This window comes from Prionailurus viverrinus, chromosome D2 (genome assembly GCF_022837055.1).
Source record: "Prionailurus viverrinus isolate Anna chromosome D2, UM_Priviv_1.0, whole genome shotgun sequence".
NCBI lineage: Eukaryota > Metazoa > Chordata > Mammalia > Carnivora > Felidae > Prionailurus > Prionailurus viverrinus.
In genome coordinates this window covers 18,605,339-18,617,345 of record NC_062571.1, presented here as the reverse complement: position 1 = coordinate 18,617,345, position 12,007 = coordinate 18,605,339, and the positions used below count along the sequence as shown (strand labels likewise).

General features: G+C 38.4%; 1 protein-coding gene across 1 annotated transcript in view; it reads right to left on the bottom strand.

The window, feature by feature from the left end:
• Window positions 1-803: 803 nt before the first annotated feature.
• The window catches only part of NUP133 (nucleoporin 133), a 56,479-nt gene continuing 45,275 nt past the window's right edge, over window positions 804-12,007 (bottom strand). Inside the window, exons 22-26 of the mRNA XM_047824551.1 lie at window positions 10,254-10,372; window positions 9,186-9,266; window positions 7,869-7,933; window positions 6,516-6,604; window positions 804-1,075 (exon numbers count right to left, since the gene is read on the bottom strand). Of these exons, the coding sequence (XP_047680507.1) occupies window positions 939-1,075; window positions 6,516-6,604; window positions 7,869-7,933; window positions 9,186-9,266; window positions 10,254-10,372 (491 nt within the window). The 3' untranslated portion in view covers window positions 804-938. The remainder of the gene's footprint in view (window positions 1,076-6,515; window positions 6,605-7,868; window positions 7,934-9,185; window positions 9,267-10,253; window positions 10,373-12,007) is intronic.

Genomic DNA, 12,007 nt, shown 5'->3' with positions numbered 1-12,007 from the left:
TTGGAGCAAGTTGTTTAGTGAGCATTCAACTGGGCCAGAATCTGAATATGCCAGCAACACCCTGTCCAACCTCTAGTCTTTATTTAAAGCTGAGAAAAACTGAGTAATGACACTAGTCAGAACAATGAAGCTCTGAGAGCCACTACTTTTCAGTACATCAGATGCCGTGTTAAGAAAACCTATAACGGCTTCTAGCGTAACACATGCTCTATGTTGCCAGACTGTGGCAAAGCAGGAATTCAGTGTAAATCACCTTGAAAATACAGCTTGAATCCCCATACTGAAAGGCCATAACTAACTTTAATACTACAAATTTACCATATGGTACTTGGAGGCAGGTTACCACTTAAGTGTTTTTACTCACTACTCTAATACTCTATTTACATGGAAATGTATAGTATTTTCCCAGTGAATTAAGCAGTTCTCAAACTCACAGGAATTATGCCCACTTGTTTTGTCTTTCGGTCCTACAGCAAGTCACCAAATCTGACATCTGTCTTACTGGACATTTCGCAGCAGCCCTAACCCAAACGGATTCCAGACTCCCAATTCTCCTCAGTGCACAGTCTCCAGAGCGACAGCAATCTCAGAGACAATCAGTGCAATCCTGTCATGTTCAGAGTTATAGGGACTGAGGCCTAGAAGTGCTTTGTGCAAACAAATAGCCACAACTAGAACAAGAACTCCAGAGCCCTTGATGGAATGAGGAGGGTAGCCAGCAGGGAAATAACAAGTGATGAATCGATGGCAAAAGGAGAAAAGATCTTGTAACTAAACAACAAAAAACTACAGTCACACGGCTGTTTCCAAATAAAGTACCAAAAATTCAGTAATTCATGTTATAAAACTGTACAAACTTTTAGATATTTAAGGTCTAAGATTTTTCTAAGGACGAGCCTGTACAAATTTTTAGCAGCAGTGACCATTTTCAGAAGAAGTTACACTTGTCCGCGGACATAATATTCATAGTTTGCTTTCAAAACAAACTCAAAGTAAGGATTAGACTTGAGGCTCCCAAGCTGGTCTGCCTGTAGGAGCTCTTTCACCTCTGGCAGGTATTCACGGAGCTGAATGCCTATAAACACAAACACAGAAAGTCCTTTTTTACTTTGATAAAACCCTCAAATGAATTAAGATGATTGATGATAACGGCATCTGTGCTTCTATTTAAAATATAATGTCACTCCACTATTGGGAAATACTCTGTTCTAAATTCCTTCCACGGTCAAACATACTTGCAGGTCTAACAACACGACATGCTTTACTTAGAAGAGGTTGCTTGAGTGTTTTTTTCCCCCTAGTGGTCAAAACAGCCAATCTAATTAAAGTCTTTAATAAGACCTGAAATATTTTCATTTTTCTCTACAGTTTAAGTCATTTATTTCTTCAACGTGGGAGTTTTTAACTAACAATCACCTGAGAACGAATATTTCAAACAATTATATATTCCAACAATTCAGGTATTTCAAATATCTTATAGTTACATATTCAAATATTTCGACAGTTATATATATTAAATATGTATCCAATTATATGTATAGGGAAATAATTCAGTAAATGCAATGTCATGAAAGCTAGCTACAGTCTCTCAAAATATATATTATAGTTAAAAGTGAGATAGGTGAAGAACCATTTCATTAGTCCTCTAAAAGCCAGAAAGCCAATGAGCACTGATGAGACAGAACTGCTGAAATCAAGATCTGTGTAGTTACAAAAAGGCATGTACAGTTTTCTCGCTTGATAAAGAAAACTGGAAAAAAAAAATTTTCATATAAGACAGTATTTTATAATCTGTTACATTAGCATAAGGGTCTCAAAATCAAAGGCCCTCAAAGTGCCTAGCACCGTTTTTTTGTACTTAATTGTAATATAATAAAAATCTGGTTAATGAATGTTATGAGGCTAAATTAAAAATATTTATACGTCATTTATTATAATTAAAATACTTCCAATAAAGACTTTTAATCTGTAAAACAGTATTAAACTTGTGAAAATACATTAGTTTCTAAAAGATCAATTCTCTAAAAAAATGTAACATCTTATTTGGCTTCTATTTTTATGGGGCACGCCCTCTGTTTAGAACTAACATTTGGTGGATTTCTTTTCATTACAGCTGGGGCCAAAAACTCCGGCAGGTCGTATGAGGAAGGTGGCCTCGGGGACGTTGGTAAACTTAGAGCCAATGCCTCATCCAAAGGGGGCAGTGCTCATCAGATCCAGTTTACCGTTGCCAGATAAATATATCAGTTCAGTTTAGGCAAATAGTTTGATTCTTAAGAGAATTAAGAAAATAAGAATTCTGTGGGGCGCCTGGGTGGCACAGTCGGTTGAGTGTCCGACTTCGGCTCAGGTCATGATCTCACAGCTTGTGAGTTCGAGCCCCACGTCAGGCTCTGTGCTGACAGCTCAGAGCCTGGAGGTGGCTTCGGATTATGTGTCTCCCTCTCTCTCTCTGCCCCTGCCCTGCTCATGCTCTCTCTGTCAAAAAAAACAAAAAAAATTTAAAAAAGAAAAGAAAAGAAGACTTTTGTAAGAACTCTTCTCAACTATTAAATACTGGTGACTAATTAGAAAAAAATTTAAACTCCATATATAATGATACGTGCATTTTATTTTGTGTGGATAATGTACTTCAATAATATATAAAAACAAACTGAAAAGCTCTGTATGGGTAAGTTAAATATATCTGGAGGATGAATACATTTCCACAAGCTGAAGTAATTGTTGGCTGTCAGAGCTTACGAAATATGAGGCTATCTATAACTCTCTATCTTCAGGATCTGTCTTTAAAAATATTTACCATTGTATATAGTAACTATATTATTAAAAAGGTTCCAAAAATAAATGTCTTTGGCTTGTTATATATAATACACATACCTTTAATTTGTACATGTCTGTATGTATGTAAATGTGTCTGAATGTATTATATATATATGTATTATATATATTTATATATACTTATATATATTTCTATAATGTAATATTTCTACTTGTTTTTGTCCTTTGGTCACAGTGTAATAATTCTTCACAACTTTACGTTCCTGTTGTCCTTATGAGTAAGATCTAAGAAAAACAAAAACAGCAAAGTCACCTTTAAAGAGCACCACTTGGGGTACCTGGGTGGCTCAGTCGGTTAAGCGTCCGACTTCAGCTCAGGTCATGATCTCATGGTCTGTGAGTTCAAGCCCCACGTTGGGATCTGTGCTGATGGCTCAGAGCCTGGAGCCTGCTTCAGATTCTGTCTCCCTCTCTCTCTGCCCCTCCCCTGCTCATGCTCTGTCTCCCTCTGTCTCAAAAATAAATAAAAACATTTAAAAAAATAAATAAAGAGCACCACTTATTTAGCCACAATTCAATTCTGTGGCACTTTTTTTACTTTTTTTTTTTTTTAATTTTTTTTTTCAACGTTTATTTATTTTTGGGACAGAGAGAGACAGAGCATGAACGGGGGAGGGGCAGAGAGAGAGGGAGACACAGAATCGAAACAGGCTCCAGGCTCCGACCCATCAGCCCAGAGCCTGACGCGGGGCTCGAACTCACGGACCGCGAGATCGTGACCTGGCTGAAGTCGGACGCTCAACCGACTGCGCCACCCAGGCGCCCCAGTACTTTTTTTTTTTTTGAGAGAGAGAGAAAGAGACAGCTTGAGCGGGGGAGGGACAGAGAGAGAACCCAAGCAGGCTCCATGCTACCAGTTGCAGAGCCCGGAGCGGGGCTTGAACCCACGAACTGCGAGATCATGACCTGAGCCAAAACCAAGAGTCAGGTGCTCAACCGACAGCCACCCAGGTGCCCCTCTGTGGCACTTTTAGAAGAACAAATTTCATGGACAGCATTGGATTTGGGTCCAAATGGTTTCCAACTCTTCAACTCTTCAACCATACATAGAAGTCAACCATATCATTTCTTCATTTCCAAATACAGAAAAGAGAAAAAGCCTTTTGGTGCATTTTAGCTCTTTTGGAATTTCAAGCATTTCAAATACTTTCAAGCAAAAAAATAGGTTCTTTTGCTAGATTCCTTATTTCATTTTTAGTTTTTATTTATTTTGTGACAATGTAAAGTCTTAATTAACCTTTGTATTATTTGCTCATTTTTGAAAATGAATGTACTATTAAATCTATCAATATGGAGCAATCAAGTATTCCTTTTTCATGAAGAAAAGTTCAAATCATTTCTGAGCAAGTTCCAAGTAATCTAGTCACAGAATTGCATTTTCTTTGGATCACTTATAAAAGGAGACTAAAAATCTGAAAACTAATGCTAGGAGACCCATACAGATGGGCTATAAAAACAAACAAACAAACAAACAAACAAAAAAACAAAAAAACACCTTCTGAAACACAAACACTGAGAGTTTGCTTCTCTTTAACCTCAGAATACTGGTTGGTGTAGTTAATTCCATAGAACTTTTCTAAGGGTCCTCCTTCATTTCACTTGGTTAAGCCAGTGATTTTTTAAAATAGAGGACTGTAAGTGCGTCTGGGTGTCTCAGTCAGTTAAGCGTCCGACTTCAGCTCAAGTCACGATCTCGTGGTTTGTGGTTTCAAGCCCTGAGTCAAGCTCTGTGTTGTCAGCTCAGAGCCAGGAGCCTGCTTCGGATTCGGTGTCTCCCTCTCTCTCTGTCCCTCCCCTGCTCACGCTCTGTCTCTCTCAAAAATAAATAAACGTTAAAAAAGAATTAAAACACAGGACTGCAGAATACAATCTATTGCAGAGGAGTTGGGGCTATGAGTCCTATGAATCTGCAAAATACTTCTAGGCAAAGGACAAACGTCTATTGAGTGACTACTATGTATCAGAGACTAGATTTGGCATGTTTTCGTAGATTAAATAATGTACCTTGCGTATGTATAGAAACCTTTCAAATGTGTGTAAATGTCAGTATGATGGATAGAAGTCCCATCCATTTAGAAGGACTGCTGAATTTACAACTTTTTATCACTGTGTATTTTTTCCATTTGATATAAAAGAGAGTGTCCTTATATTTGAAAAGATTGGTGGGGCGCCTGGGTGGCGCAGTCGGTTAAGCGTCCGACTTCAGCCAGGTCACGATCTTGCGGTCCGTGAGTTTGAGCCCCGCGTCAGGCTCTGGGCTGATGGCTCAGAGCCTGGAGCCTGTTTCCGATTCTGTGTCTCCCTCTCTCTCTGCCCCACCCCCGTTCATGCTCTCTCTCTGTCCCAAAAATAAATAAATGTTGAAAAAAAAAATTAAAAAAAAAAGGAAAAGATTGGTGAACACTAAGTTAGCCTATTTTGCACATTGCCTGAATTTAGTAGCATACGTTTTGATATAATTCTATAATACGAGTCACATAGGTATAAAATGTGCAAAATTGCTCATCTCTACCTAACATTCTCCATATATTAAGCTCCCAGTAATATAAAAAATGGTAAAAGTAAAAATACAGCTGATCCCTGAACAACACGGGTTTGAACTGCAAGGGTCCACTTACATGCGAATTTTTTTTTTTTTAATACAGTACAGTACTATGACTGTATTTTCTCTTTCTTATGATTTTCTTAAGAACGTTTTCATTTCTCTAAGCTTACTTTATGATAAGAATACAGTACATAACACACATATAAAATATGTGTTAACTGTGTTACTCGTAAGGCTTCTGGTCAATAGCAGAACATCAGCAGTTAGGTTTTTAGGGAGTCAAATGTTATACGTAGATTTTCAACTGTGCTGGGGATCGGTGCCCCTCATCCACACACTGTTCAAGGGTCAACTGCATCCTCTGATTCATATACCTCCCTAAGAACAGCATTTTGTCCATAAAAGCTTCTTTACCTAATTTGTGTCTCAATCAGCAAATGGAATTTTGCTTACTGTTTTAGTATGGGAGTATGTGCAGAACACATTCCCTTCTTGTTTCTTTTTATTTTGTTCCTAAAATGAATTTTGGAGTATTAACATCCAAAATGGATTTGAAAAAGCATTTGTAATTTATTCTTAAGCATAGTATGGTCAGTTATATAACAAAAAGTTACATCTCATTTATCATATACATTTTTGGTATCACAACCAACACTTGAATCTATTCCTTGTCCAATCAGCACGGAGACTTTGCCCACTGGAGTCCCCCAGGATCCATGTGGATGGAGACTTCACCTTGACACATGCTCCCCCAATTGGAGAGGAAAGAAAAAAACCCTTCATTTTAATATTTGTGTATTTTTGAGAGAGAGCGCGTGAGCAGGGGAGGGGCAGGGAGAGAGGGAGACACAGAATCCAAAGCAGGCTCCAGGCTCCGAGCCGTCAGCACAGAGTCTGATGCGGGGCTTGAACTCATGAGCCGTGAGATCATGACCTGAGGAGAGGTCGGACGCTTAACCGACTGAGCCACTCAGGCACCCCAACCCTTCCTTCATTTTAAACAAATCGAATTCTGAGTATGGTACTGTTTAATCTTAAACTGCCCTCGCACTGACACCTTGGCAAATCCCATTCTCAGATTTCTAAAACTGAGGAGCGATACCAGAATTTCTAGTGTTAACAAACTACTTACCATCTTTTAAAAGCTTCTGTAAGATTTTCACAAATATACTGCCTTTAGATACTTCAATTGGATCATCCTTACCATCTGAACTGGACCAGCTAGAAAACAAAATTGCAATGGGAAGAAAATGAAATCGTGAACATATCTGAAATAAAGGACTTCTGTTTGCTACCATAGTCTTGTTCTAATGGTTGTGCTAGGGAGGGGTTGGGGGGTCAGGTGGAGAATCTTAAGTTTTTGTGATACTGCTTCAAATTATTAGAATAAGGGAGCTTTAAATGTTGAAGACACTTAGAGTCTTTATAGTAGATACAAGATGTTACACTCAAGTAGCTACCTGCCCAATGTAACCATACCTATGTGATGTCAAAACCAAGTAGTGAGGTATCTGTTCCCAAAAAAACGCTATAAATATATAACAAATCTAGTAAGGACTCCAAAGTATGATCTTCGGAGCACAATAGTTACAGTATATTGTAACAGACTCTGCTTTTCATAAAAGTAAAAGGGTAAATGGTGTCTAATACAATGTAAGTTTTATCTAGATGAGATTATCTACTGCTGAAAAACACACACAGAACCACTACTCTGTATCATCAATGGATATATCCCACGATACCTTAAAGTGTTTAAACATAAAGCCATGAAAAGAATTCCAGCCAAATGATGGCATACTTTTTTTTAGATTAGGAAGGAGAATCAAGTGGCAGAGCTAGATGCTTCAGAGCGTGACCTCCAAGACCAAGCAGAACAATGTGAACCATTTGGGAGTGATCAGAGGAAGAAATGCTTTAGTAAAAATAGTTCTACTGTAATTTCTCAGCACGATATAAAAAGGGAAGTTGTGGGTAGGGAAGGACGTTAACACTCAAGTCACGTTCTCTTTAAAATTCTTTTCCCCCGAAGCAATTTGATTCTCAGTCTTTCACAGCCACCACCTCTCTTTGCCACCATTTCCAGCAGAAATCTCCCCCCTTAAGAAGGAGATAATTGTGAGAGGTCTCAATAACTTACAAGACAGTACTGATACTCTAATAAACTTTTTATTTAAAACAACAGCAGCTTGTTTGGCAGAACTGGCCCAACTTGTGTGAAAATCAGGAACATAGGCATTTCTGTGCAAGCTGACGGTCTAAATTTTAAAATCAAAAGTAGAGACGTATTATACCAGTGGTCCTAAGTCCTTAAACTCTCCCTTAATTATTGAATGAAAAATTTAGATTACTAATGCAACCATTACGATTTTCATAGTATATGTTGTAAAACAATTAGGCTACAAGACCGTTTGATGTATGGTATCATAATCTTCCTAAAGAATCCTTTCCCAAAACCGTACCTTAGATTCATGCTATGAGAACTTACTTATCTCTCTGAAGAGCTTTGCAAAGGATTTCCAGTTTTAGATCATTTATATTTACATCTTCCTCCTTTATGGTGAAACAAAAAAATTCTCATTAAGTCCTGATTTTAAGAAATACATGCTTACATTTGAGTTGTATCAGGTTCTAATTCTACATAAATATTGCTTTACTTTTGACTCATAATTAAAAAAAATTTCCTTTTAAGACATTAATACACAGAAGAGTAAGCCAATTAATAACTCTGTGCGAATCAGTTTCTGATTATTCTGTGATAATCTGATGTTATCAGGAACCCTGAAAAGGTTAAGATTTTAAACACGGTAACATAAAAGGCAATCCATTACATTTTTTAAATCCACCAAACTACTTTCAATTGCAAGGCCAATTCTTATCCTACAGAATTATCATCATAATCTTTTTTTCCCCCCAAAGAAGGCTGAGAAACAGCTCCTCTTAGGGTGAATACTATGAAAAATAAATTGATAAAGCAACATATCAGAATGAAGAACTAATAATGACTTAATAAATGAAAGAAAAAAATTAACTCAGGACTCTGAAAAGCCGTGTTTTTTATTCATGCACAGAAAAAGACACCAGGGAACATGTGAGAATTATCAGGAAAGCGACTCTCCTGACAACTTTTCTAAAGAGCTACACATTCCAAGAGTTAGGAATAGCTGAACCAGAGTCTTTTTTAAAATTAAAAAAAAAAAAAACATTTATTTATTTTTGAGAGAGAGAGAGACTGAGAGAAAGAGAACAAGTGGGGGAGGGGCAGAGAGAGAGGGAAACAGAATCTGAAGCCGGCTCCAGGCTCTGAGCTGTGAGCACAGAGCCTGATGTGGGGCTCGAACTCCTGAACTGTGAGATCACGACCTGAGCCAGAGTCGGACACTTTAACCCAACTGAGCCACCCAGGCACCCGAGAGTCTTTTTTATATTTTTTAATTAAAAAAAAAAAAAAAAATTTTTTTTAACGTTTTTTCATTTTTTGATAGAGAGAGACAGAGTGTGAGGGGGGAGAGGCAAAGAGAGAGGGAGACAGAATCCGAAGCAAGCTCCAGGCTCTGAACTGACAGCACAGAGCCTGACGCGGGGCTCGAACTCACAGACCGCGAGATCGTGACCTGAGCCGAAGTCGGACGCTTACCAGACTGAGCCACCCAAGCGCCCCACCGGGAGTCTTTTTTAATTAACACATTGCCATGATTGGCTAAAAGAAGTTATCTTTTCTTTTTTAATACGTTTTCAACTCTACCGCAAACCAAATACATAATTGTGATACTTGCCTTTGATCGTCTCCAGGGATTTTACTCACCTCATCGATATATTCCAGCAAGTCCAAAGCTTTCTTGAAATCATATTCATTAGCTCTTCTGTTTTCTTCACAGATATATAGCTATGGGAAATTCAAATAAGGATGAGGATTATTTTAAGTAATCATATAACTAAGACTAGAGAAATTTAGGGAGAAAATAAGTCATTATGTCTTCCAAGTCAGTCACAGGTATTTGTATTTTATACTAAGAAGACTGTCACATTTGGAAATCACATTCCATCTATCCTCACGATCAACTTTCTTTTAAAACATGCCTACACTCAACAGTACTTAATTTGTGTAATTTGGTATATATACTTTAAAAATGTCAGTAAATTCATATTCTTAGGTTCAATATAATGTAACATACTTCAGTATTCTTTTGGGCATATTCTTTGCAATATGCTATATAAAGAGAGGCTGTTGTGGGCTCAATTACAGGAAATCTGTTACCAATAATGACTAACATACTGAAGTTTTGGAATTGTCTCCTGTTACTATAATTAGAGCGATTTCAAAGTGATCCTACATCACTCTTGTATTGGGATGCTCTGCTGAAGGGCAAAGAGCGAAGCAGAGTTAAGGCTACAAGTACAGTACATAACAATGAGACTGTCTCATGGAGGCTGCAGCCCATAATCTAGGGAATTGTTGTGTTCCTGCCCTCAGGGATGTGTTGTGTTCCAGACAAAAGCGGGAGGACAGTACTCACAGGCTATGTAAATCTAGTTCCTTAAACTATTTTTCTTATGGAAGAGCCTGAACTGTACCTCATGGTATGTATATGTCCTATGCCAGAAAAGAAAATCCAAGTACTTCCTTCTGGTCACCTGGATAAGCATCTCTAGGAACAGCTGGAAATCTATGGGAGGCAGAGGCTGATCCGCTTCCTGCCAACTGGCATCCTGTTCTCAAGCAGCTTCTAACAACTTATTTTAGAGGAAGGGGAAAGTTACCAGAAAAATAGAAATGGAAAGAGGACTACTCTTAGGAACTGTCCATCTGACTCAAGAAACACTGATGCTGTTTTGAGACTGAGGAATGGCGCAAGCATTCGCGAAGACGTACGCTGATGAGCTGTGGTGCAGTCAGCACCGGCATCGCACTGAGACTCAGCTCTTTCTCTGCCAGCAGTTGCTCCGGCAGGGTCTCCTGGTGCAGCAGAAAGCGCTCCTGCTCAGCCATTTCTAGAATTCAAAATGAGAGGCAGGGAGGGGAGTAAACTTCTGCTCTGTCATAAAACAAATCTGAATTAAAAAAAAAAAAAAAAGGGAACACCTCTAATGGTAATCTCATCGTTATTTGATGATCTTAACATGTTATTAATTCTGCTTGCCTTTGATTCCTGATTATGTTAAAACATATTCATGATTTGATCCAAGTCATATAAACAGTCACAGTAACCAGAGTTAGGAGAGAAGAGCTATGAAAATATACCTACTGCCTGGAGAACAGATGGCTATTTCACAAGACACAAGTCCCCCAAATCTGGGGCCACCCGGTCCCATTTTATGTTAACTCAAGAAAGTGCTTCTTCCCACCAGTTTCTAGTAGAATCTTGCACTAAGGGAAATGATCTATTTAAAAGCCGCCATGAGTTATTACAAGAAAAAAAGGCTGGAAGATTATGCACCAAACCTATTAATTAGCAATGGTGAGCTCTACTGGATGAGGTGACATCAGCCATCCAGGCTGCAGCCCAATTCCCCGGTTTTGCCCAGGAAGATGTGGACTGCAGCAGACAAGGACTGAGAACTGCTATGTATTCTCATAAACACAGTTGTCATCGCCAGGTACAATGACCAAAGCATAAATATGCTCATTCAAATACTGACATCCCTCCACGTGATCCTAATTTTGTAAAAATTAAATAATTTTTGTGCGATTTCCATACATAGAGAAGCAGACTGGGAGGGTACACAAAACAGTGACTATAGTTCTCTCTGGGGCAGTGAGATTATATAGACTATTTGTTATGTTTTTTCCTGGTAATTTACAAATTTCAGTAAGGAATTATTTATATAACCAGAAAATTTAAAAAAAAATCTACTCCCTAGGATTAGATACACTGTGATGATAGTGTGCAGGTAATTACTGACACCCAAAAACATTCCCATTGTGTTAAGAAAGCAAAAGTTAAGAAGTGATCAAATGTAAAATGGTGACCACAGTTCCAATGATTTCTGGTGAGCAGGTTGTGGGGGGAGCAAGAAATAAAACCTTGATTTGAGGGACACTTGGGTGGCTCAGTCAGTTAAGCGTCCGACTCTTGATTTCAGCTCAGGTCATCTCACGGTTTGTGGGATTGAGCCCCGTGTCAGGCTCTGAGCTGAGCACAAAGCCTGCTTAAAATTCTTTTGCTCTTTCCCTCTGCCCCTCTCCCCAGCTTGTACAAGCTCTCTCTCTCTCTCTCTCTCTCTCTCTCTCTCTCTCTCTCAAATATAAATAAATAGATAAAACAACCATCTGGATTTGAATAACATGGTCTATCTCTGGTGACTAGGCTAAAATATGGCTTCCCATGTCAGACTATCAGCCAACCTTGCAGAATATATACACACTTCTCTAGAACAATAAACACTACTGGTGCTTAAAAATAAGATTGAAAAATCTCCTTTATAAACAGTGAAAAATAGTTTTAATAATAAAAGTTAAATGCTAACCCTACATTTTATTGGGGACTTAATACGTATAAGACATTTTTTTCAAGGAACACAGTGTCTCCACTCCTTACAACTACCCATTTTATAGCTGAGGAAACCGAGGCTCAGAGGGTATCCAAGGTCACAAAGCTAGTAAGCCAGAGAAAACATATGAAACCA